At 42.8% G+C, this 22,734-nt stretch overlaps 1 protein-coding gene across 2 annotated transcripts in view; it reads right to left on the bottom strand.

Annotated features, from left to right (window-relative positions):
- Positions 1 to 8,760, bottom strand: part of lrrk1 (leucine-rich repeat kinase 1) — a 111,879-nt gene extending 103,119 nt beyond the window's left edge. The window contains exons 1-2 of one of the 2 annotated variants that reach the window (XM_039598993.1): positions 8,589 to 8,760; positions 5,563 to 5,662 (exon numbers count right to left, since the gene is read on the bottom strand). In XM_039598993.1, coding sequence (XP_039454927.1) covers positions 5,563 to 5,632 — 70 coding nt within the window. In that variant the 5' untranslated portion in view covers positions 5,633 to 5,662; positions 8,589 to 8,760. The remainder of the gene's footprint in view (positions 1 to 5,562; positions 5,663 to 8,588) is intronic. The other variant, XM_039598929.1, reaches the window with a different exon arrangement.
- Between the last annotated feature and the right edge of the window lie 13,974 nt (positions 8,761 to 22,734).

Genomic DNA, 22,734 nt, shown 5'->3' with positions numbered 1-22,734 from the left:
TAAATAGAGTGCACATGTGTGTAATCTAATGTCAGTACAAATACAGCTGCTCTGTGACGGCCTCAGAGGTTGTCTAAGAGAATATTGGGAGTAACAACACCATGAAGTCCAAAGAACACACCAGACAGGTCAGGGATAAAGTTATTGAGAAATTTAAAGCAGGCTTAGGCTACAAAAAGATTTCCCAAGCCTTGAACATCCCACGGAGCACTGTTCAAGCCATCATTCAGAAATGGAAGGAGTATGGCACAACTGTAAACCTACCAAGACAAGGCCGTCCACCTAAACTCACAGGCCGAACAAGCAGAGCGCTGATCAGAAATGCAGCCAAGAGGCCCATGGTGACTCTGGACGAGCTGCAGAGATCTACAGCTCAGGTGGGGAATCTGTCCATAGGACAACTATTAGTCGTGCACTGCACAAAGTTGGCCTTTATGGAAGAGTGGCAAGAAGAAAGCCATTGTTAACAGAAAACCATAAGAAGTCCCGTTTGCAGTTTACCACAAGCCATGTGGGGGACACAGCAAACATGTGGAAGAAGGTGCTCTGGTCAGATGAGACCAAAATGGAACTTTTTGGCCAAAATGCAAAACGCTATGTGTGGCGGAAAACTAACACTGCACATCACTCTGAACACACCATCCCCACTGTCACATATGGTGGTGGCAGCATCATGCTCTGGGGTGCTTCTCTTCAGCAGGGACAGGGAAGCTGGTCAGAGTTGATGGGAAGATGGATGGAGCCAAATACAGGGCAAAACTTGGAAGAAAACCTCTTGGAGTCTGCAAAAGACTTGAGACTGGGGCGGAGGTTCACCTTCCAGCAGGACAACAACCCTAAACATAAAGCCAGGGCAACAATGCAATGGTTTAAAACAAAACATACCCATGTGTTAGAATGGCCCAGTCAAAGTCCAGATCTAAATCCAATCGAGAATCTGTGGCAAGATCTGAAAACTGCTGTTCACAAACGCTGTCCATCTAATCTGACTGAGCTGGAGCTGTTTTGCAAAGAAGAATGGGCAAGGATTTCAGTCTGTAGATGTGCAAAGCTGGTAGAGACATACCCTAAAAGACTGGCAGCTGGAATTGCAGCAAAAGGTGGTTCTACAAAGTATTGACTCAGGGGGCTGAATAATTACGCACACCCCACTTTGCAGTTATTTATTTGTAAAAAATGTTTGGAATCATGTATGATTTTGGTTCCACTTCTCACGTGTACACCACTTTGTATTGGTCTTTCACCTGGAATTCCAATAAAACTGATTCATGTTTGTGGCTGTAATGTGACAAAATGTGGGAAAGTTCAAGGGGGCCGAATACTTTTGCAAGCCATTGTATACAAATACTAGAGCTGGGCGATATGACCCAAAATTCATATCTTGATATTTTTTAGCAGGATGGCGATATAAGATATATATCTCGATATTTTTTTAAAGCCATAAAGTAAGAACAAAAAGAGAGTTCTTAGTCAAAGCTGTGTCCCAGATGTCACACAGGCACTTTTATTAACATACAGCGCAGATGTACATGAAAAAAACTACTCAAAAATAAATTATGAGCATTTATTAAATAATGATGCTCTATAAATAAAAGAAAACTATGTTGTTTTGTGCATAACAAAGAGCTCACAATTGTGCAGTTAAAATGTAAACTAAAAGACGCTGAGCATAATAACATAGACAGATTTGACAGCTGCTCTGTTCCCAACTTCTACTGCGTGACTGACAGCCTGGAGTTTGAAATCCGCTTCGTAACCATGTCTCTGAACAGGAGCCATTTATGGTCCTTATACACACACAATACGGTAATATTACGTTGAAGCACAGTACGTATCACTCCGCGAGGCTCCTCGGTAGCCGTAATGCTCCGACAATCCATCAAGCGGTGCAGCTCCGTAGCTTACCAAAGTCGTACTAAAACATTTATTGACAGATTGCTGAGCGCTGTGTATCACATAAAATCGGTTCGCGGTCATCAAGCACAACCAGAATTCATACAAAAGGCGCGCAGTCAACTTTTGAGAAAATGAAAGGATTTCAGGCCGTGCATGGCGTTAGCGTGGCTAGCTCGTTAGCGTGGTTAGCTCGTTAACACGTTGACGCCGTCCAGCCCCACACACGGGGCGATGCGCAGTAACTCATTAACGGAGATTTGCCGTGTCCATCTTGTCGCTGCCTGCAGGTGAAGCGATGGGGGAGGAGGGGGAGTTGTGTTCAGTGAAGGAGAGGCGAGGTCAAGTAACGTTTTGTAAAGAGAAAAGTGGACGAAAGAGAGGCAAACTTGCGGCTCCGCAACTATAATTATAACGTAACATAGACTATATCAATATAAAGGATATTGTCACATCTTATATCTCGTATAAAAATATATCGATATTTTTAAAAAACTCGATATATCGCCCAGCTCTAACAAATATTCACATATTCACCCAACAAACAGAAATGAACACTAAACAAACACTCACACTCCCCAAACATACTAAATACCCCCCGGTCCAGGCACACACACCCCCAGAGGGGGAATATGCCTCCAGAACCAGGAGATGATTCCCTTTACTCTGGGGTAGAGACAAAAAGACCACCCAGTCCCACAGCAGCAGGGAGGCCCACCAGCCCAGACCCCAAACAGACAGCCAGCACTAGGGCTGTTCGATATAACGATATATATCGGATGACGATATAAACACGTCTATTGTTTCATTTTACGCTATCGTTTGTTTCGTGGTGTCGCAAAATAAACTGTTTACGGCAATATTTTTTCATTATTTTGATGGTCACTGTAGTGGCTATATTAATTTCCCAAAGTTCTCTCTTTCTCTTATATTTAATACAACCACACTACAGACGGACAAGCGCTTGTTTGTATGCGTTGTTGTTAGCAACAACGACGGTAAAACCACCGCATGTCTGCTTGTTTATTTTCCACATAAACCTTTCACAATAAAGCTCAAGATCCTGTTGAGACTTTTCAAAATAAACTGAATCACGTGAAAGATGCAGAGTATTTACGGATGAGAAGCAAAAAAGAGCCGGCAGGTGCTAAAAAATAAACCGTAGACTCAAACGTTAGAACAGGCTTTTCCCCGCAGCACGCTGTGTAATAAATACTCACAAAGAAAACGGCGGCCGTTACAACCTATGTCTAAAAATGTATCGTTTCATGCATCAGTTAAAACACTCCACTCCAGGTACGCAACGCCCAGCTGGAAACACTTCATGCAAGTCGAGCTGCCCGACATTCACAGAATTTACAGAAAATGTTACATTTTTGTGATTTATATCGTTATCGGACGATAGATGTCTTAATATCGGGATATGAGATTTTGGTCATATCGCACAGCCCTAGCCAGCACCTCCTCCCAGACGATTACCCCGAATGTTGGACAGCGAACGGTGGTGTAAGAAGACCCCAGGCCTCATACCGTCTGCTCATATGTAGTGCATGCTGTTCTGAAGTGCATTTAAAACAGGGGAGGGGCATGGTGGCAACAACCCTCTGCCAGATAGCAGCTAGTGTCAGCACAGTTTCTCCCGAGAACCCTCAATGTCTACATGTATTTAAAAGTGAGAGGCGGGCACCGACACCAGAGGTGAGGCTGAATAAACAGACCGCCCTCTGGACACGGTTCGGTGTGCCCACCCCCAAGGCCCTACATGTATGTGTCATGAGAGTGTAAGTAATGTGTATGTCTAAGTTAAGGAGTAAAATTGAGGCACAGGTTGCCAGGAGGGGACAGAGGAGGAATGCCTCCCCTGCACCTTAGTGACCCACCGTACCTCAAGGCCCTGCATCTGTGGTGGTGTGATGGAGCGGGAGAATGTACGCAAGTGGGTTAATGTTTAAACAATTCATCCATTTTTTTTTTCAATAAGATTTGATGATGGGGTGGGCGGACTTTGACTAACAGCTAATACCTGTCTGGTTGATGATTTAGTACTTGACCCACCATATACATTAACATCTGGCTCAAACAAAAAACAACAAATGCATTTTAAAGCTGTATTGAATTTAGTTGAGTTTTTGCAGGAGGATGACACTGCTTGAGAGAGGTGTGTCATTTTAGATATTCCTAATGCAGCCTGACAGCAAGCTGCTTAGCTGTAGCCTTAGCCTAACCATAGCTCTGTAACACTAAAAGTATGTGATTTTTAGTGCAACTGGGAAACTGGGCTGTAATGAAGGTGTGATGTACTTCACTAAAAACGCTACTATATAAGATAGAACAATTTAGAGCCATTGCCAAAATTCTGGAAATTAGCCACCTCAACAGCAGTGTTACTCTACAAAAGTAAATTATTACTAATTTTTTCTGACTTTTCTTCATGCAGTCTATTACTCAATTACTCGCTGGAGAAAGTAATTTGTTACACCACTCTCTCGTTACTCTGTAAAATGAACTAAAACGCATTGTCACATATTTACCAGCCTATAAAACAAACCTTTTGTTACAGTTGCACACATCAACACAAATCTCTATCCTAGTAAGGACAGATATGCAATCTTTCTTTCAGTTTTTTTGTTTGTTTTTTTATAAACATGAACAGAAAACCTACAAAACACAAAGCAATGTCCATAATGTCCATATCTCCACTCATCAAAAGCTCTAACACTGTACAGCTCCTCCATTTTTCTCCTCTCATACACAAACTGAAATCAGTTGATTGGAGCGAAAGTACACAGGAAGGAAGAAGCATCTTATTATGTGATGCTACGTTATTGTGTATTATTATTTGCTAGACTTTTTTGCTTTTATAGAATGGATGTTTTATTTCTTGTGAGTAGGAGTAGCTCACTACTGTGATCAATGAACTTCCTCAGGGATTAATAAAGTTTGTTTAATCTTTTTTTTTTCTGTGTGCCTGGCACACATATAGCTGAAGAAGCTTTGTAACTGTAATGAACAGGACTGTGTTACATTATTGGGTGAGATTCCTTTGTGATAAGGAAAACCTGCCCAGATTGATGGGTTCCTAACTTATATATTATTATGCAAGTTTATAAAGTTTAAACAAAATGTCTTTTTTCTTCTTCTTCTTTTTTTTTTTTTTTTACACACTGAATTAATTTGAATGTCTGTAGTATTATAGTCAGGAAGTCAAAAGATACAAACACATTAGGTTCCTTGTTACAGTGGGAAAAAAAGAGTAATCAAACTGACGACAAACCAGTTTACAATGTTCCACTATACTTTTCTCCTACCTAATCCCACGTCATCTATTATCATTTGCCACACACTGCATATTGAAACATACTGTATTTGGCAGGAAGAAAATCTAGAAGATGCTTACATGTGTTAAGCAAGATGTCAGTGTGCACAGTTTACTTCACATACAAATGGCAAAAAATAACACTTTTGAAACCATCATAGTTTCAGTTCTTCTTTTTCTAAAAGAAAGAAGTGCTGCCACCACTTCACACATAGCTACATTTCAGTTTGCAGTAACGTTCTTTCTCAACCTGCTTCATGAGGCCACGACTGCATCAAGAAAATCAAGCAAACCAGCCATGTGCATAACAGAATTTAGAGAGACACACATAAGATGCTGGGAAGGTTACTTACTGTTTTTTTGCTCCATGTTGCTGGGAATGTCTCCAGAGTCCCGGTGAAGACCAACAGACCAGTAGGACATTCTTCTTGGAGCTACTAGTTAGGTTAACCACTGTTAAAGGAAAGAGGAGGCCTAAATATATCTGTCAGACTGCACATAGACAATGTTGCTGTGATGTACAACAAACACATACTCTTTGAATTAATTAAAAAAGGTCATTCTACCAGTTGATTAGGCATAGTTAGCTGTGCAGCCCAAATAATACTTAAAAAAACAAAACAACAACTAGGTGTGCTAAAAGATCAAAATCAAAGAACAGACTTTCAGGTTGAATTCAAAGTATTTAACAAAGGCATTGCATGAAATGTTTAGTATTTAGAGAAATTGTGAAGCGCAGTCCACAATTTAACAAAAATCTTATTGGACAAACTACCATATAACAGAATACATAAAATCATTAAATATATGGATTGTTTTTATTACTTGGATGAAAATCCTTAGTCCTCATGACTACCTAAAGTATAAACTCCCTTGAGATGCTCTGCCAGGCTTATACTACAGTTATCTTCTGTTGTTCCTTGCTTGCGGTTCTCTCTGCCTTCAGTTCTGTCGGCAGAACTGAAGGCACGCCTGAAAAGCACGCCTCTATCGTGTTGACATTAGATGACTAACTGATTAAAATCCAATTTTTTTTTTACCTTGAGAAACTCTTAGGTTGCTTCTGCTGTTTGTTTTAGTGTCATCTATTTGCACATTGTAGTGTTGCCCTATCCATTTTACATGATATGGCTAAATATGAGCAAGAAGTATGGTGCTGTAGGATTATCCTACTACTCTTACCAGGACTCACATCATCAATAACCACTTGTGTTTGATGGGGGCACAGAGGTAGAGAGGGTGCCAAGCTGCTGTGTCTGTGTTTCAATTCTGATCCCCAAGGATCCCCAGAAGGGACCGGTTCCATCTAACTAACAGCCAATAACCTGCCTCGGGACCACATGTAATGTCCTATCAGGCATAATAGTGCCTAAGATAAACAGACATATGGCTCACTATATGAGCAGAGCACTAAAAGGATGGGGATGTCGCGAACAACACTAGAGGCCAACTTCAAGCCAACAGCACAAGTCGCCATCAAGTGCGGGATTTACCAAGGAGATGTCCTGTCACCAGTACTGTCCTGCATAGGCCTGACCCCTGACCGAGGGCACTGACAAGACTGGCTATGGACACCGACTACTAGGGCTGGGCCATATCATACCGTTCACGGTAATACCGGTATAATGTTGGGCAACGATAAGAAAATGAAATATCGCGATAGAATATGGGTAAAACGCGCATGCGAAGTGCCTTTGATTTCATACGCACATGGCGGAAAAAGCACGGCAGCGACGGAGAATGAGAAGGGGGAAAGCGGATCGTTGAATGAAACGGATGAACCAGAATTGGTTTGTAAAGATGCTGCAACTTCAGTGATGTGGAACTGGTTTAGCTTTCATCTGTCAGATACACAACAAAGCACTATTTTTGGTAGAGCATGCTAGCGGGCCGTCGTTATTACGGTGTTTTTTGGAAAATACGGCACACTTAAAATCAATCCTTTGATTTTTCTGAAAATCGACAGTGCCCCTTATAATCCCGTGTGCCTTATGTGTGAATTCTGGTTGCGTTTACTGACCTCGAAACGATTTAATGTGATACACAGCGCTCAAAAATCTGTCAAATGTTTTAGTACGACTTTGCTAAGCTACAAACCCGCACTGCTTGATAGATTGTCGGAGCATTACGGCTATCGTAGGCAGGAGCCTCGCCGAGTGATACGTACTGTGCTTCAACATAATATTACCATATTGTGTGTGTATAACCTCTTTTTAAGTTTTGTGGATATTATACATGGTTATGCTCAGGATATGTCGGCCAATTTCCACTGGAAATGCCTTTTTGTTAAACTGTCAGCAAGGAATTTGCATTTGCACTGTTAAATTTTTATATAGCTTTAATGCACATAAAAAACAGCTGCTTGTTAAAGTGAAAATACATTGATGGGTTTTTTTTTGCACTATTAAAGTTGTGGAGTTGTAAAGTATTTTGCCTAGTGTCAATTATATCGTCAGTTATATTGTTATCGCAAAATTTCAAATGTATATCGTGATAAATATTTTTGGTCATATCGCCCTGCTCTACCGACTACAGTTAATAGTCAAAACTGAGGGATCGCACAACCAGAAGACAACACTGCAGTCACAGAGGACAGCTACAAGCACCTGGAATCGCACAGGCAAATGGGAACCATGAAGAGACTACTAGGAAAGCGACAAACACCAAATACCTGCGGAGGGTCAGGCAATGTCCCGAGAAGTCGGATGATTGGGAAGGACAAGATCTGGGCAATCTACGCCTACACCCGTAGTCAGATACCCTGTTGGCCATAGGAAGCACTGACAAGGAAGCTCCTTACAGAGTTTCACCCCAAGTCCAGCACCTTGAGACTATACAGTAAACAGAAAGGAGGAGACCGAGGACTAGTGGGAGTCATAACCACTATCTAGCATGAAATACCAAACATCCATGTGCGCATCAGGAAGATGGCCTATAACTGTGCTTAGTAAATACCTCAGGCAACAGAAAGCTGGAAGGACAGGCCCCTGCATGTGTTCCATGCTGCATTTTCTAGCTTTAGTCTGGAGTGCCAACATGAGGTATAACGACTGTGACTGTAGCCGCCGACAGTGCAAATGTCTGTGCATGTCTCTGCTGTGTGGTACAGCAATTTTTATACTCCTAGCCAACTTCTGAATAATAACAATAATAATAACAATAATAATAATGACTGCTGGAACACAAGGTGCTTTCATTTGTGGGACATGTCACAGAAAATGGGTCAGACTTTGAAAAACACCCTTGTTACTTTTGTTTGTTTTAACAGTAACTCCGTCAAAAAAAAGAGCTAATCAGACAAATCACGACAACTGAGTTACTGGTTTCTGCTTACCACGAGACACAACACATCTTGGCACAGCATTAATATCCAACTTACCGCATGCCTGAAAGGTCCAGTGAGAGACAGAGAGGGTTTTGCAGCTTTGCTGTATATACCAGCCGCGGATTACCTCACAACAATCTTTTACTGGACTTCCTGATTCCACGATAAAAACTTTCCACTCCGGACGAATTTTGAGCAGTCTGGTTGTTTAACACAGAGATTTCCGGTATTAATTTTCAAAATAATATCGATGCCTGATGTGTTTTTCAAAATAAGGTCCAGAAGCGTTGTAAAGGCTTGTAGAAACGCTTTTAGCACAAACACCTTTAAATTCCTATGTGAGAGACTTTATCAATCTCTCGAATAGTTCAGGAAGAATTTTGGCCCAAACGTCTTCGCAATGTTGCATCACTTCATTCAGGTTTCCCACACACCGGTCTCTTCAGCTCGTTCCACAACATTTTAGTCCGGCTGAGGTCTGAAATTGACATTTTCTTTTTCAAGGGTTCTGCAGATTTGATAGTGTTTTTTGGGATCGTTGTTTTGTTGCATGATCCAATTTTAACCTAAGCTTGGTCTCGTGGACAGATGGCCTCACACAGTGGCGGTTTTTGATATGGGCGACATGGGCGCCTTCCATTTTCGAGGTGCGCCTGCTGCTTGCCGCACAGGGAGGGGCGAGGGATTCTCTGGCTGGCTGGAACGGCATTTAATAACCAGCTCGCAAAATAAAACTAAATAAAAACAAACCAACAACCACAAAAACAGAATACATTATGATATAGATTTATAATTTGCACCGATGTGTTTTCTAAATTCTATCACACACATATGCGAAAAGTGAGCGCGATGGCCCTCAGTGCGCCTGCTTGCTGCTGATGCTGTGCTGTTGAGGTCGATTACACAACCTGTCGAAAGGGGAGGGGGGGGCAGGGTGCTTCCAAATGGAGCACATTTCATTCATAATGTTGTCAATCCAAGCCTGTTATGTATTAATTATTTTTTCCCGGGTTGTGCGAAATCCCAGAAAAAAAAACCCTATACTAATCGAATCTCTGCACTAAAGTGTAGGTCTGTTAGGTTATGTTGTGGTGATTTTCGGGTTTGGGGATGGGTGTTGATACTGGAGTGCAAGATGAACACCAATGGAAGATTGACAAGAAAAGGTTAAAGCCATCAGGTGCTCAGTGTACAAAAAAAGAGAAAAAAGGAGGAGAAACTAGCAAAAGATACAGGTAAGCAGATATGTCATTGGATGATGGCAGGTATTATGTATGACATGTATCCTGAACAAGATAACATTTCTGTTTACGTTTGTTAGCCACTTGGCAATCTTAGTAAGCAGTAGACAGACACTGATTGTTGATTTGTCTCCTATTCTCATTGTATGACGAATTATAATGCCTGCTTGTTAGCCGTTTACATACTATGCATACGATCTCTCTCTCTCTCTCTCTACACACACACAAAACACACACACACACACAACACACACACACACACACATATATATATATATATATATATATATATATATATATATATATATATATATATATATATATATATATATATATATACACGGGAACTCAATGTACAACACCAGAGGCCAGCTTCAAGTCAATAGCTAAAGTCAGCACCAAATGGGATCTACCAAGGAGATGCTCTGTGTCCACTGCTGTTCTGCATGGGCCCGAACCCCCTCAGTGAGATCATTAACAAGACTGGTTGCCGACTAGGAAATGGAGCAATCATCAGCCAGAGACATACATTCACTGATCCACACCACCAGGATATACAGCAGTGACATCGGAAAGTTGTTTGGACTGGAGAAGTTTATCTGGTTAAATTCAGTATGGTTCTGACAACAGTTTTCACAATAAAATATGTTAATGTACAATCCTTAATATGCTTTATGTGTTTAAAGCATGTGGTCCCATATAACATGCTTGACTCAATAAATGGAAGGAGCCAGGTCCTGTGGCTGCAAAACAAGAACAAATCATCACCTTTTCACCACTACATTTGACAGCTGATGTGAGGTATTTGTGCTGTGTTTGGGCTTCACCATATGTAGCACTGTGCATTATGGCTAAAAAATCTTTACTTTGGTCTAGTCTGTCTGAAGACAATTGTTGCAGAAGTCTTGTGGCTTGATCAGATGGCATTTTGCAAACCTAAGCCATGCTGCCATATTCTTTTTAGAGAAGAAACGCTTTCAAATAAGTCTTAATCACATGGTCTCACCTCAGAATTAATTTGCTGGGACATTCAATCCGTGGAAGATGTGACAAATCAAATGAATTAATGACCTGTCATAAATGTCCTTCATATCTCTCCACTATCGTTCATTTGGTCAACTTCCTTAAAGCCTCTTCAGATATAAAGAAATCACATTCTTATAAAAGGCTCACAAAAGTTGTATTTTATTTTGTTCATTCTGAATTTCTATCAAAAGTACAAAGTATGAGAAAACAAGTGCTGCTACCTATGCAGTGATAACATTCTTGCTATGACTAGTGCTAAAATGTAAATGGCAAGGTCAGTATTACCTTGTGTAGTACTGGAAACATTTGTTTTTTTTATATTTGAAATGAAATGAACATCTTCCTCAGCAGCAAATATTTATATTAGATTAAATTGGGTCAGAACAAAAAAGTCAATTTGCATACATCAGGAATACTGTAAATGAATGGTATTTCTGCCCAGTCTCCCAAATAAAAACAAATGACTTTGGATGAGTGGATGTTTTATTTGTTTGTGTCTCTCATAAAACCTTCTGTAAGGAAAAGAACAGACAAGGTTTACAGACACATCTATGTAGTCACATGACAGAAGATCATATCTGTTTCTTGTACTTTTCCTGTGGAGAATAACTGAGTTTCTGACTAAGAAACCTTAACTACAGGTTCAAAGGTGAACTGGCAGTCTACAAACATACCAAACTATAAATAGGGTTGAAGATTTGGAATACTTGGAGTGAACAGTATGGGTGTTAGAGAATTGTGATGTGGTCTCATGCGACAGGAAGTGCAGCGCACTCAATTTTCCCAGTTCTTCTCCGATGGTTTCTTTCACTTTGATCATCACTGTTTTCACCTCAGAGTATTCAGCAATAGCATATTCTCCACTGAGCAGACAGAGACAACACATGAGAAAAGTTAGAAAATACAGATCCAATGAATATAATTAAAGCATATGAATAATGAAACAGCTGAGGCTTATACCCTCTAAAGGGAGTCTGGGGGAGGGGTCTCATTTTATTGACTGTCAGTTCTTTCATGTGTTCAGTAAAGATACAAACCTTTGCAACAGTCCATCCATGGTATAAAGCAGTGGTTCTTAACCTTATTGGAGGTACCGAACCCCACCAGTTTCATATGCGCATTCACTGAACCCCTCTTAAGTGAAAAATAAAATATGATTTTTTTCAAATTCAAGACATAGATATGTTTTTTACTGGTGCACAAAATGAGGTGTGCATGTCACAGCGGAGGCTCTGCCAAACCCCTGAGACCGACTCACTGAACCCGTAGGGTTCGATCGAACCCAGGTTAAGAACCACTGGTATAAATCAAATAAATAATTAAATATTAGTAAATGGTTTATTTGGTTTTCAGTTTGAGTAGAAATAAGCAAAGATTAACATTATAGTTAACCAGTGCATTACATGTTCATTTACACAAACTTTAACATTCCTCTGCTGTTAGGACCATAAACAGGGACTTTAAGGGACTTACCAGACAGTGCCAGTCTCCAGTGCTGCAGACACTGATAAAGCTTTGTCCACACTTGTTGTAAAGCCTGCTGACACTAGGCCATACTGTGTGTGAGTTATTTGCTCTCTCTATGGCCTCCTGTTGGCTCTTAAAGCTGAATATACATTGCTCTGGACCAAAGAAACAGGAACGTATTAGTGAACATCAGCCAGATGTAAAGCATGTAAAGTGGTTCCCAATCTACAACAGCGTATACTATTGCCACTGAGAACAGAAAATGAAAGAGAAATTGCATTTTTTGTTAGTTATTCATGACTATGTTCAATACAGCAAAGACTTTCTTTCGGTTTTTGTTACGGTTTGCGGGGCAAGCCATGTGAATTATTAAAGGACCCAAGATGCAGGTAGCTTCTGAAGTGAGCGAGCTTTATTGCGATGATGAGATAACAAACAAAGAAAAGAGCGGCAAGAAACAGAACTAGAAACACACTATACTGGGAGAACTAAACTTAAACAACAAAACCTGAACACGAGTGAAAGCAACTTGCAGGGAGAATTCACAGGATGACGGAGGGAGATACACAGACCAGAAAACACCAAATAACACAGACAAACCAGCCATGCACACCAGAAAACACAGGCTTAAAAACACACATGGCAATCAGGGGATGGGAAACAGGAGGAAGACACGGCTGGGAGTAATTGGACATAACGAGACAAGGGGAAGCGAAACCAGAAACAAAAACGAGAGACGCAGCCCTACAAAATAAAACAGGAACTCACACATGCAAAGACACAGACTAAGAAACCCGGACTTTACACAGAGGAAAATACAGACAGAATGACTAAACATTAAACTGAGGAAGAACAGAACCAAAAACCAAAATATATCACAACAATAGAAAACACAAAACACTGGGTCAAAGACCCAGGATCATGACAGTTTTTATACATTGTGGCGAGGTGTGGTTTACGGCTCGTACTGTTTAAGTTACTCAATCAGTGCCAGCCTACCTGCCCTGCCAGCCTCTATGGTGCTCCCCCCTCAACCCACTGCACCACCCCTCTTATGCAGCAGAGCCGCAAACCACACCCCGCCAGTGTATAAAAACAGAAAGAGAATCTTTGCTTTATTGAACATAGCTAAGGGCCTTGCAGCTATTTTGTTGTGTGTTTTCTTCTTTATCATTAGTAACTATATATATATAGATATATATATCGTTAAAATGATGTTAACGTTAACTGCATTAACGCGGCAAATCTCCGTTCTCAAGTTAGCGCGGATCGTCCCGTGCGTGGGGCTGCACGGCGTCAAGGCTTTAGCGCAGTTAGCTCAGTTAGGTCGTTAACACTCGACACATCATCAAGTGTGTCTGGGATTAAATGAAGAGACAGAAGGATGTGAGGAAGCCTACATCCACAGAAGATCGGTGGTTAGTTCTCCAAGATGTTTGGAACAACCTACCAGCTGAGTTCCTTCAAAAACTACCTAGAAGGATTGATGTTATTTTAAAGGCAAAGGGTGATCACACCAAATATTGATATGATTTAGATTTCTCTTTTGTTCATTCACTGCATTTTGTTGATTGATAAAAATAAATGATTAATGCTTCTATTTTGAAAGCAATCTTTGTTTACAGCATTTTTTCTCACCTGCTTAAAACAGACCCTTATTTTCCGCAGTATATGGCATACTTAAAATGCTTTAATTTTCTTAATTTCTTTTCTTATCTTCATTTATTCTTTTTTATGTATGAATTCTTGTTGTGCTTACTGACCTCGAACCGATTTTATGTGGTACACGGTGCTCAAAAATCTGCCAATACATGTTTAAGTACAACTTTGGTAAGGTACGAAGCCACACCACATGATGGATTGTCGGAGCATTATGACTACAGTAGTCAGGAGCCTCGCGAAGTAATCTGAGTCCAAAACTCCGTCCGCTTCAGGTTCCAAAGTCAAACGAACACTGCGGCATCACTGAGAATTAAAACTGTCTAAATTCTTTCATCTTTAATAAAATGATCAGCGTTGCTGCTTTACCAGGTGTAACAATTAACTTTAACATCCAGGCATCCATGAAAACAGAATTTATTAAATTTAACAAAATTAGAAGTCAGCAGAAAGTTAGCTCGCTAGTTTCCATCTAAATATAATATACCATGTTCTGACTGAGAGATCAGTCAGACTGAGTCCACTGTTAGAGGTCAAGATCATTTAAAACCTTCACTAAAGCTACTGTATGTGCCTATGTGCTCCGAAACCTGACTGAAACTCTTCAAATAAACCATTTCTCTGCACATAAGTTAGCTGTTTTACAAATACTATTCCAATAGTTTTTGAGATAAAAAGGAAGGTTAGCCTGTAATTAGCCAAGACAGCAGGGCCTTGGGTTAAATCCACACATACTATCTCCTTCATGTCTTTGTAGTGTTCATTTCTTATGCAATGAGACAAATGCTTAACCTCTTCCTTGGCAATGCGCAAGTGGTATTGGACCCCAGAGAAGATGGTAGGTTGAATGAAGGGGCTCTTCTCACCCACCGCTTCTCCTCCATTCTCCAGCTCTCTATCAGATCCATTATTTCATCAAACTGCTGTTGGTCAATCTGTAAAAGTACACAAGTATAAGAACACAAGTGTACAAGGAAATTGGATAGGTTTAAAGTATGAGAACAACCCCAAATTTCAAGATGGTCCTGCAGTGCATTTATCGTCTCAACCTCTATGTTGAGTTCCTGGCTTTGGAAACAATGTGACATGTAACGCATCGTTCCACTATGTGTGTGTTTATTTAAAAATTAATATGGACTGAATCTTACATTGCGTTTCTCTACTCACCCGGAATACTTAAAGCACTGTATACAACATGCCTCATTCACCCCATTCATACAAGCACTTCCTTCTATACTTAAGTGCAATCTAAGCATTTACACACATTCACACTCCGATGGATGCATCGGAGAGCAACTCGGGGTTAGTATCTTGCCCAAGGATAGTTGGCATGCAGACTGGGGAAGCCAAGGACCGAACCAACAATCTCAGAGTCAGTAGCTGATCTGCTCTACCACCTGAGCCACAGCCACCCCAATATAGGTTTTTTGGTCTGGCTGTGTGTTTTGGATCTTTTTCATGTTGAAAAATTAAGCCATTGCCAGTTTTGAGATCACTGTAATGGTGAATAGAGATAAGGGGGAATTTGTAATTCTTGTGTTTCATTCTCCCAGCAATCCTGTTAGATTAACCTTGGTTTGAGCTCCATAATCCTCATCTTTACTGGAAAGACAGGCATATTGTTACATTGGAGCCCTTTCTGCTCCTCTTTATTTGCCATTCCTCCCTCATATTCCCCTAAGCAAGTTACAACTGCCTACAAACCTGTTGGTGGTTCGATCCCAGTCTGCGCTGGTCTACATGCCAAATATCCTTGAGCAAGATACTAACTCCAAGTTGATCTCTGATGGAGCATGTGGAATATCAATGTTAGACACAAAGCATTGAAAAAGTGCTTGTGTGAATGAGGCAACTTGTGTAAAATGCTTTGAGTTGTCAGAGTAGAAAAGCACTATATAAGAACTAGTCCTTTTACCATTTAGATAGCAGAGTGTTCCAGCTAAGGGGTAAAAGGGTAAGTATCAGGTTTTCAAATGAATTAAAACTCTGGCTGGGTCTTTGGTCGATTAATAAGCTGGTGTGGAAGGTTGCTCCCCCAACCAGGGGAATGTTGAGTTGAGCCTCCAAATTCTGGTAAAAAAAAAAGAAAGAAAAGAAAAAAAGAATCATTTCCACTTGAGAGTCAATATTGGCTTGGATATAATGCTAGACTGAAAAAGAGGTTTGACAAGCAGTCTTGGCAAGAAAACTTTAAGTTGTCTGCCTATATCCCCACCTTTATTGCTGGCCGTTATCTTTTGGCTTCAGTATACATGTTTCAATAGAGTGTACCCTCTTGCCCCATTATAAGCATATACCGGTGGCAATTCTTTTCTCTAATGGAGAGTCATATGCTTGGCCGAGTTGCATCAGCTGTTCATCATCTTCTTCTGACACACCTTCCCGAAAGTCTTCTGGGGGAAACACCACTAGAATTTGGGGTTATGCAGTGGGGGGAAGCCTGGGAGCCATAGTCTCTGGGTTGCCTGTGATCCCGAAAATGATAGTCCATTCTTTTTTTTTTCCTTTTTTTTTTTTTGCCTGTCCCATTTGGTTCGTTAGCCATCAGAATTATTGTCTGAAGGCCAAGAAAGATGCCCAATGGATTTACTTTACCAAGTGGATCATCACGGCCTTGCTGTGTTGGTCCATTTGATTGACCTTTGTTGTTATTTATTTATTCTATTGTATTTTCAGTTGTTAGTCGGGACAGACATAACTGGGGGATAGAAAAGGGAGGAAGAAAGAAAGAGAAGGAAGGAAAGAAAAACAGATGGGAAGAGGGACAGTAAGAAAGGGCACTTAACAAAAAAAAACTCCTGGATCACTGGTTGAGAGATAAAAAAAAGAGTAAACAAGCAAAAGGAGAGCAACATAATAAACACAACACCATCGCAGTAAGTGTAAATAACAGTAAATACTAAATATTAAATGTTATTGTACAGCACGCAAGAGCGACAGGGCACACAATGTGCTTTCAGGTAGCAGCCAAGAAAGGTGTAGTTTGTGTCTGTGAACACCCGTGTGTACACTTGTATGCACACCTGTGTGGATCAGCACACTTGTGTTCAAAAGGTTTCTCCATGTAATGATCTGCTAGGGGGTGTGGGGAGCCACATCCTAGTCCCCTAGGGCATGAAGCAGGCATGGAGGAGATCCAGGCTCCAGACATCCAGAGGCCCCAGAATACAAGGACCCAAGGAGGACCATCGGAGGGGCAACCGTGGCACCCTCCTGAGAAGAGCTGAGGAGAGCCCCAGACAAGGGGTCACCCGGCAGCCACGGAGCAGAAGCCAGAGGGGGCTGCAGTGACATGCCTGTGGGCTCTGCGCCAGAGCGGACCGAGCTCCAGGCCCAGAGGCCAAAGGCCTGAGGGCACCCCCACCCCTCAGAAGGGGCCCGACCGAACCACAGGTGCCAGCCCCCGGCAGAGAGTGTGGTGAGGGGAGATAGGCCTTCATACCTTGGAGGGTGTGAAATGTTTCCAGAGGGGTGGAGTCTAAGACCCGACCTGACATATAGACAGAGACGAACAGGCACACACAGACACAAACGTGCATTTCCAACCACATGCACACATATACAAATACTCGGCACTCATCCAACGTGGAGACAGACACAAACTGACACTGTACACACAATCACACTCCCCAAACATACTCTATACCCCAGGTCCAGGTACCCTCACCCACAGAGGGGGAAACCGCACCTAGACCCAGGAGATGTTACCCTTTTCCCTGGGGTGGAGACAAGCAGACCACCCCTGGCTCCACAGTAGCAGGGAGGCCCTGCAACTGTGGAGACAAGCAGACCACCCCTGACTCCACAGTAGCAGGGAGGCCCTGCACTCTAGATGCCAGTTGGACAGTCAACTCCTCATCCCAGCCCCTCCGCTCCAATGGCTAACAGAGAATGGGTGTGTGTGAAGACCCCAAATCTCCCTCCACCCGCTCATATGTAGTGTTGCTGCATGCTATTCTAAAGTGTATTTAAAACATGGGAAGTCATGGTGCTTCCCACCAGAGGACAACAGGTGTCAACACGGCCCCTCCCAAGAACCCTCCATGCCAACATGCATTTAAAATTGAGAGGTGGGCACTGGCGCCAGAGGTGAGGTTGAATACACAGACTATTCTCTGGACACTATAAAATGTGCCCAACCCCAAGGCCCTATATGTATGTGTTATGAGAGTGTGAGTAATGTGGATGTCTAGGTTGTGAAATAAAATTGAGGCACAGGCGGCCAGAAGGGGACAGAAGGGGAATGCACCCTAGTGACACACCTGCACCCCAAGGCCCTACATTGTGGTGGGAATGGGGAGGGAAGAAAGGGAGGGGCAAGTAGCCCCTCCCTGGGGCCAGTTCCCCCGCTGACCCCAGTAGACACCCCTGCTCTCTGGAATCTACCAAGGTCAGGGGGCCCAGGCCCATCCGAACGGGAGCCCATGGCGGCAGCACCACCCTGCCCAACAGAACCTGGGGCAGCCCACCTGACCACACTGCAGAGAAAACTGCACCCACCCCATCCAATCATCTCCCAGACTACACAAGACAATTGGTTAAGTTCATTCTCCACCTCTCCTATATCAACTGCAAAGTGAACTCCTGGAGAGCAGAGAGCTGGCCCCTTCCTTCCCTCCCCATCCTGCAAGGATTTAACAACCTCCTCACCAGTTGAAGAGCCCCCCAGTTCGGGGGCTCTGCATCAGAGGCCCCCCCGCACCAGGGCTGAGCCCCTGTGCACCCAGCCGCCCACAACCTCAGCGGCACAACAACCAGGACCCACTTGAAACACTTCAGAGTTGCATGCAGCTCCACCTGAAGCTGTTTATCATCTGGCAGATGACTAAGGTCAAAGTCTGCCGCATCACCAGAAAGCAAGTATTGCTCACCAACCTCTTCCTCCTCTGGCCAGCTCAGGGAATAGAGTGTCCCAAGTTAAGCATTGTTTCTCTAACTTCTTGGGGAACCACCAGCTTCAAAAGTGAGCCCACCTTGTTAGGAGATCTGGGTTGTTGACCCAGAGTTTTGAGTTCTCATTATTATTGTACTTTGATTTTGCCTTTATTTATCATTTCTAGTCTTTTGGTTCCTTTGTCAGAGTTCTGCCTTCTGGTTTCTGTTCTGTGCTCCATAGTTGCTCTTTCTCCCCTGTCTGCTGTTTCCCCTTGTCAAGTCTGCGTCTCTGTGTTTTGTTTCCTGTCTTACTTTGAAAGTCCGTGTCTCATGTTAATGTATCTGGTTTTGCTTCCCTTGTCTCGTTAGCCCTGATTTGTCCCAGTCACGTTTCCCTCCTGTTTCCCATTTCTTGATTGCTCCCTCTGTGTATTTAAGCCCTGTGTTTTCCTTTTTGTCTGTGTCTTGATCTCCATCATTCTACACTGTGTGTTCTGTCCATCTGCCAGCCAGTTTGTTATTTGTATTCTCAGTTTGTTTAGTTTTCTGTTCTGCCTTGCTATTGTCCGGAGTGATAGAATATTATGCTGCTATTTCTGCTGCTATTTTTTATGATCAGTATTATCATTCCATTAATTATTAATATTGATAGTGCATTCAGATGTTTAAACATATTGGCACCCAATTAAGCTTTTATTACAGGTCCAGTTATAACCACTCTAAACTGTTGAGTTGAATCTATAATGTTTTTCAATGCTCCTATAATTTTAAATGTTTCGGTGTAGGCTGTAGGGGCAGGAAATACACTCTGTGCCAAAATAAGACAGGAAGTTACATGTTTTTGAAGTTGCGTGCTTTGCAAAAGTGAAACCGAAAGCAGAGTCTGAGTGCAAGTATTTTGAGCAGGTTATTTTAATCTTTGATTAAGCTTTGATTATGCTTTAAGTAGTTGTATTAGATTGAAACATTTGTTTTATATATTTTACATGTAAGTCAAGATTATTACACACATACACACACATAGTTTCAGTAGTGTACGGGCTGGCCTTTTGTCTAGTGGAAAGGTTACAAGGTCTAGCTGGGGAGCTGAGAGGTGAAACAAAGGGCAGCAGAAGCTGACACATACATACACACATATTAGTTAGACTCATTTATATAGGTAAGAGTTTAATTATGTTTTGCTTGCAACTGCAAAGTTGTGCATGAGTGACAGTTTGTGCAGAATGTGGACCTGATGTTCCAGAAGATAAGCCTGGGCAGGATGGTGACAGGAAGCACCTGGGGTTCGAGCAGAAGACAATGTTCTTTTTTAAAACTATGTTCAAAGTCAACAGAACATTTGTGGTTTTGGAGTGACGTATGCTGTATTGAGACTGCCAACCCTATAAAGTCTTTGTTCTGACTATTGTAAGACAGTTCAACACTGCACAGTGTTTGGACTCCGCACATGTGTACATTAAAATGTCGTCTAATTGCACCAGCCTGGATCTGTGGTTATTTTGGATTCCTCCTCAATATTTGAACCTTAACACTATCCAGCAATAAAGCTGAGTTTGTATTCACGTTTGCCTCCGAATGTCTGCACTTTGGGTCCTCCATACCACCACTCCTGCCTGCACACACCCCACACATGACACACCTGATGGTAAAGTATGCCATTTTGCTCCAACCCTGAAGGCGGTGCATCGTTGGTCGGACCAATCGGAGTCTACGCTGCTGGACTGTTTTGATCACGCAGACTGGGAAATGTTTCACGTGGCTGCTAAAGACATTGATGAGTACACAGACTCAGTCTGCGGATTTATCAGAAAATGCGTGGAAGATGTCGTCCCATCCAGAACAGTTAAATCCTTCCCAAATCAAAAACCCTGGATTAACGGAGATGTTCGCACGGCGCTGGCGGCACGGAGCACCGCTTTTGCCTCCGCGAACACATCGGACTACAAACATGCACATTACCAACTCCGGAAGACGATCAAAGCAGCCAAACGTGAGTACAGGGACAGGGTGGAGCAACAGTTTGACAACCCTCGGAGTATGTGGCAGGGACTAAACACAATCACAGACTTTAGAGGGAAAACCAGCACACCGCAGACCACGGCCTCTATGTGTGAGGATCTAAACGTATTCTACGCTAGATTCGACACAGCGAACACCATGAAACCGGACAGTGTGCGCACCGCGGATGACGTCAGCGCGCACACTGTGTCTGAGGAGGATGTGCAGAAGTGCTTCAGGAGGGTGAACGCACGCAAAGCTACTGGTCCGGACGGGATTCCCGGCCGCGTCCTCAAGTCATCTTCAACTTTTCCCTCTCTCTGTCTGTAGTCCCAGCCTGCTTCAAAATGGCCACCATCGTCCCTGTACCCAAATCCTCCACCATCTCCTCATTGAACGACTGGCGACCCGTAGCCCTGACCCCCATCGTGAGCAAATGCTTCGAGAAGCTGGTCAGGGACTTCGTTTGCTCTTCACTACCCAACTCACTGGACCCTCTACAGTTCGCATACCGCCACAACAGGTCCACTGATGATGCCATAGCCCTGACACTCCATGCTGCCCTGTCACACCTGGAGAAAAGAGACACGTATGTGAGAATGCTGTTTGTAGATTACAGCTCAGCATTCAACACTGTCGTTCCCTCGAAGCTGGTCAGGAAACTGCAGGATCTAGGACTGAGCAGCTCCCTCTGCAGCTGGATCCTTAACTTCCTGTCTGACAGACGCCAAGTGGTCAGACTGGGCAGCACCACCTCATCCCCCATCACACTGAACACTGGTGCTCCACAGGGGTGTGTACTGAGCCCTCTCCTGTACTCACTCTACACCTACGACTGCACGGCCGCTAGAAACTCCAACATCATTGTGAAGTTTGCGGATGACACTACAGTGGTGGGTCTTATCACCAACGGTGATGAGACGGCCTACAGGGAGGAGGTCAGCGCCCTGACCCACTGGTGTCAAGACAACCATCTCACCCTCAACGTCGCAAAGACAAAGGAGTTGATAGTGGACTTCCGGAGGTGCAGAGAAGTATACACCCCCATCACCATCAACGGCGCCGCTGTGGAGAGAGTGAGCAGCTTCCGCTTCCTTGGTGTACATCTGGCTGAGGATCTCACATGGTCAGTACACATAAACAAAACAGTGAAGAAGGCGCAGCAGCGCCTCTTCTTTCTCAGGAGACTGAAAAGATTCGGCATGAGCCCCCGCATCCTCAGGACCTTCTATCGCTGTGCCATTGAGAGCATCCTCACCGGATGCATCACCACCTGGTATGGCAACAGCACCGCTTACAACTGCAAAGCTCTCCAGAGAGTAGTGCGGTGTGCTGAACGGATAATTGGAGGTGAGCTTCCCTCCCTCCAAGACATCTACAGGAAGCGGTGCCTGAGGAAAGCGGGGAGGATCATCAAGGACTCCAGTCACCCCAGTCATAAACTCTTCAGACTACTTCCATCAGGAAGGAGGTTCTGCAGCATCCGGTCCCGTACCAGCAGACTGAGAGACAGCTTTTTCCACCAGGCCATCAGACTGCTGAACACGTCATAGACACCTCACCTTCACTACTGGAACTTCAACATTATGCACTCCATACTGTACATTAATGCCACTGTTTTGCACATGTCCGACTACCAACCTCTGTATATTTTATATATCTTATTTTATTGTCTACTTTATTTCATTTGTAAAATATGTATATACACACTATACACACACACACGTAGAAAAACATATTTAGTATACACATCCAGTAATGCATATACTCATATATTGTACATATATTTATTACTTTCAGATTTAGCCATTCTTATATTTTTGCTTGTTTTACGTTATTGTATTTTTGCACAACTCTGTTGCTTGAGAAGCTCGCACACAAGAATTTCACTCGCATGTACTGTACCAGTGTACCTGCACATGTGACGTGACAAT

Source organism: Oreochromis aureus, linkage group 1 (assembly GCF_013358895.1).
Source record: "Oreochromis aureus strain Israel breed Guangdong linkage group 1, ZZ_aureus, whole genome shotgun sequence".
Taxonomy (NCBI): Eukaryota; Metazoa; Chordata; class Actinopteri; order Cichliformes; family Cichlidae; genus Oreochromis; species Oreochromis aureus.
Note: the sequence above shows the minus strand (reverse complement) of the source record. Positions and strands in the feature narration are given on the sequence as shown.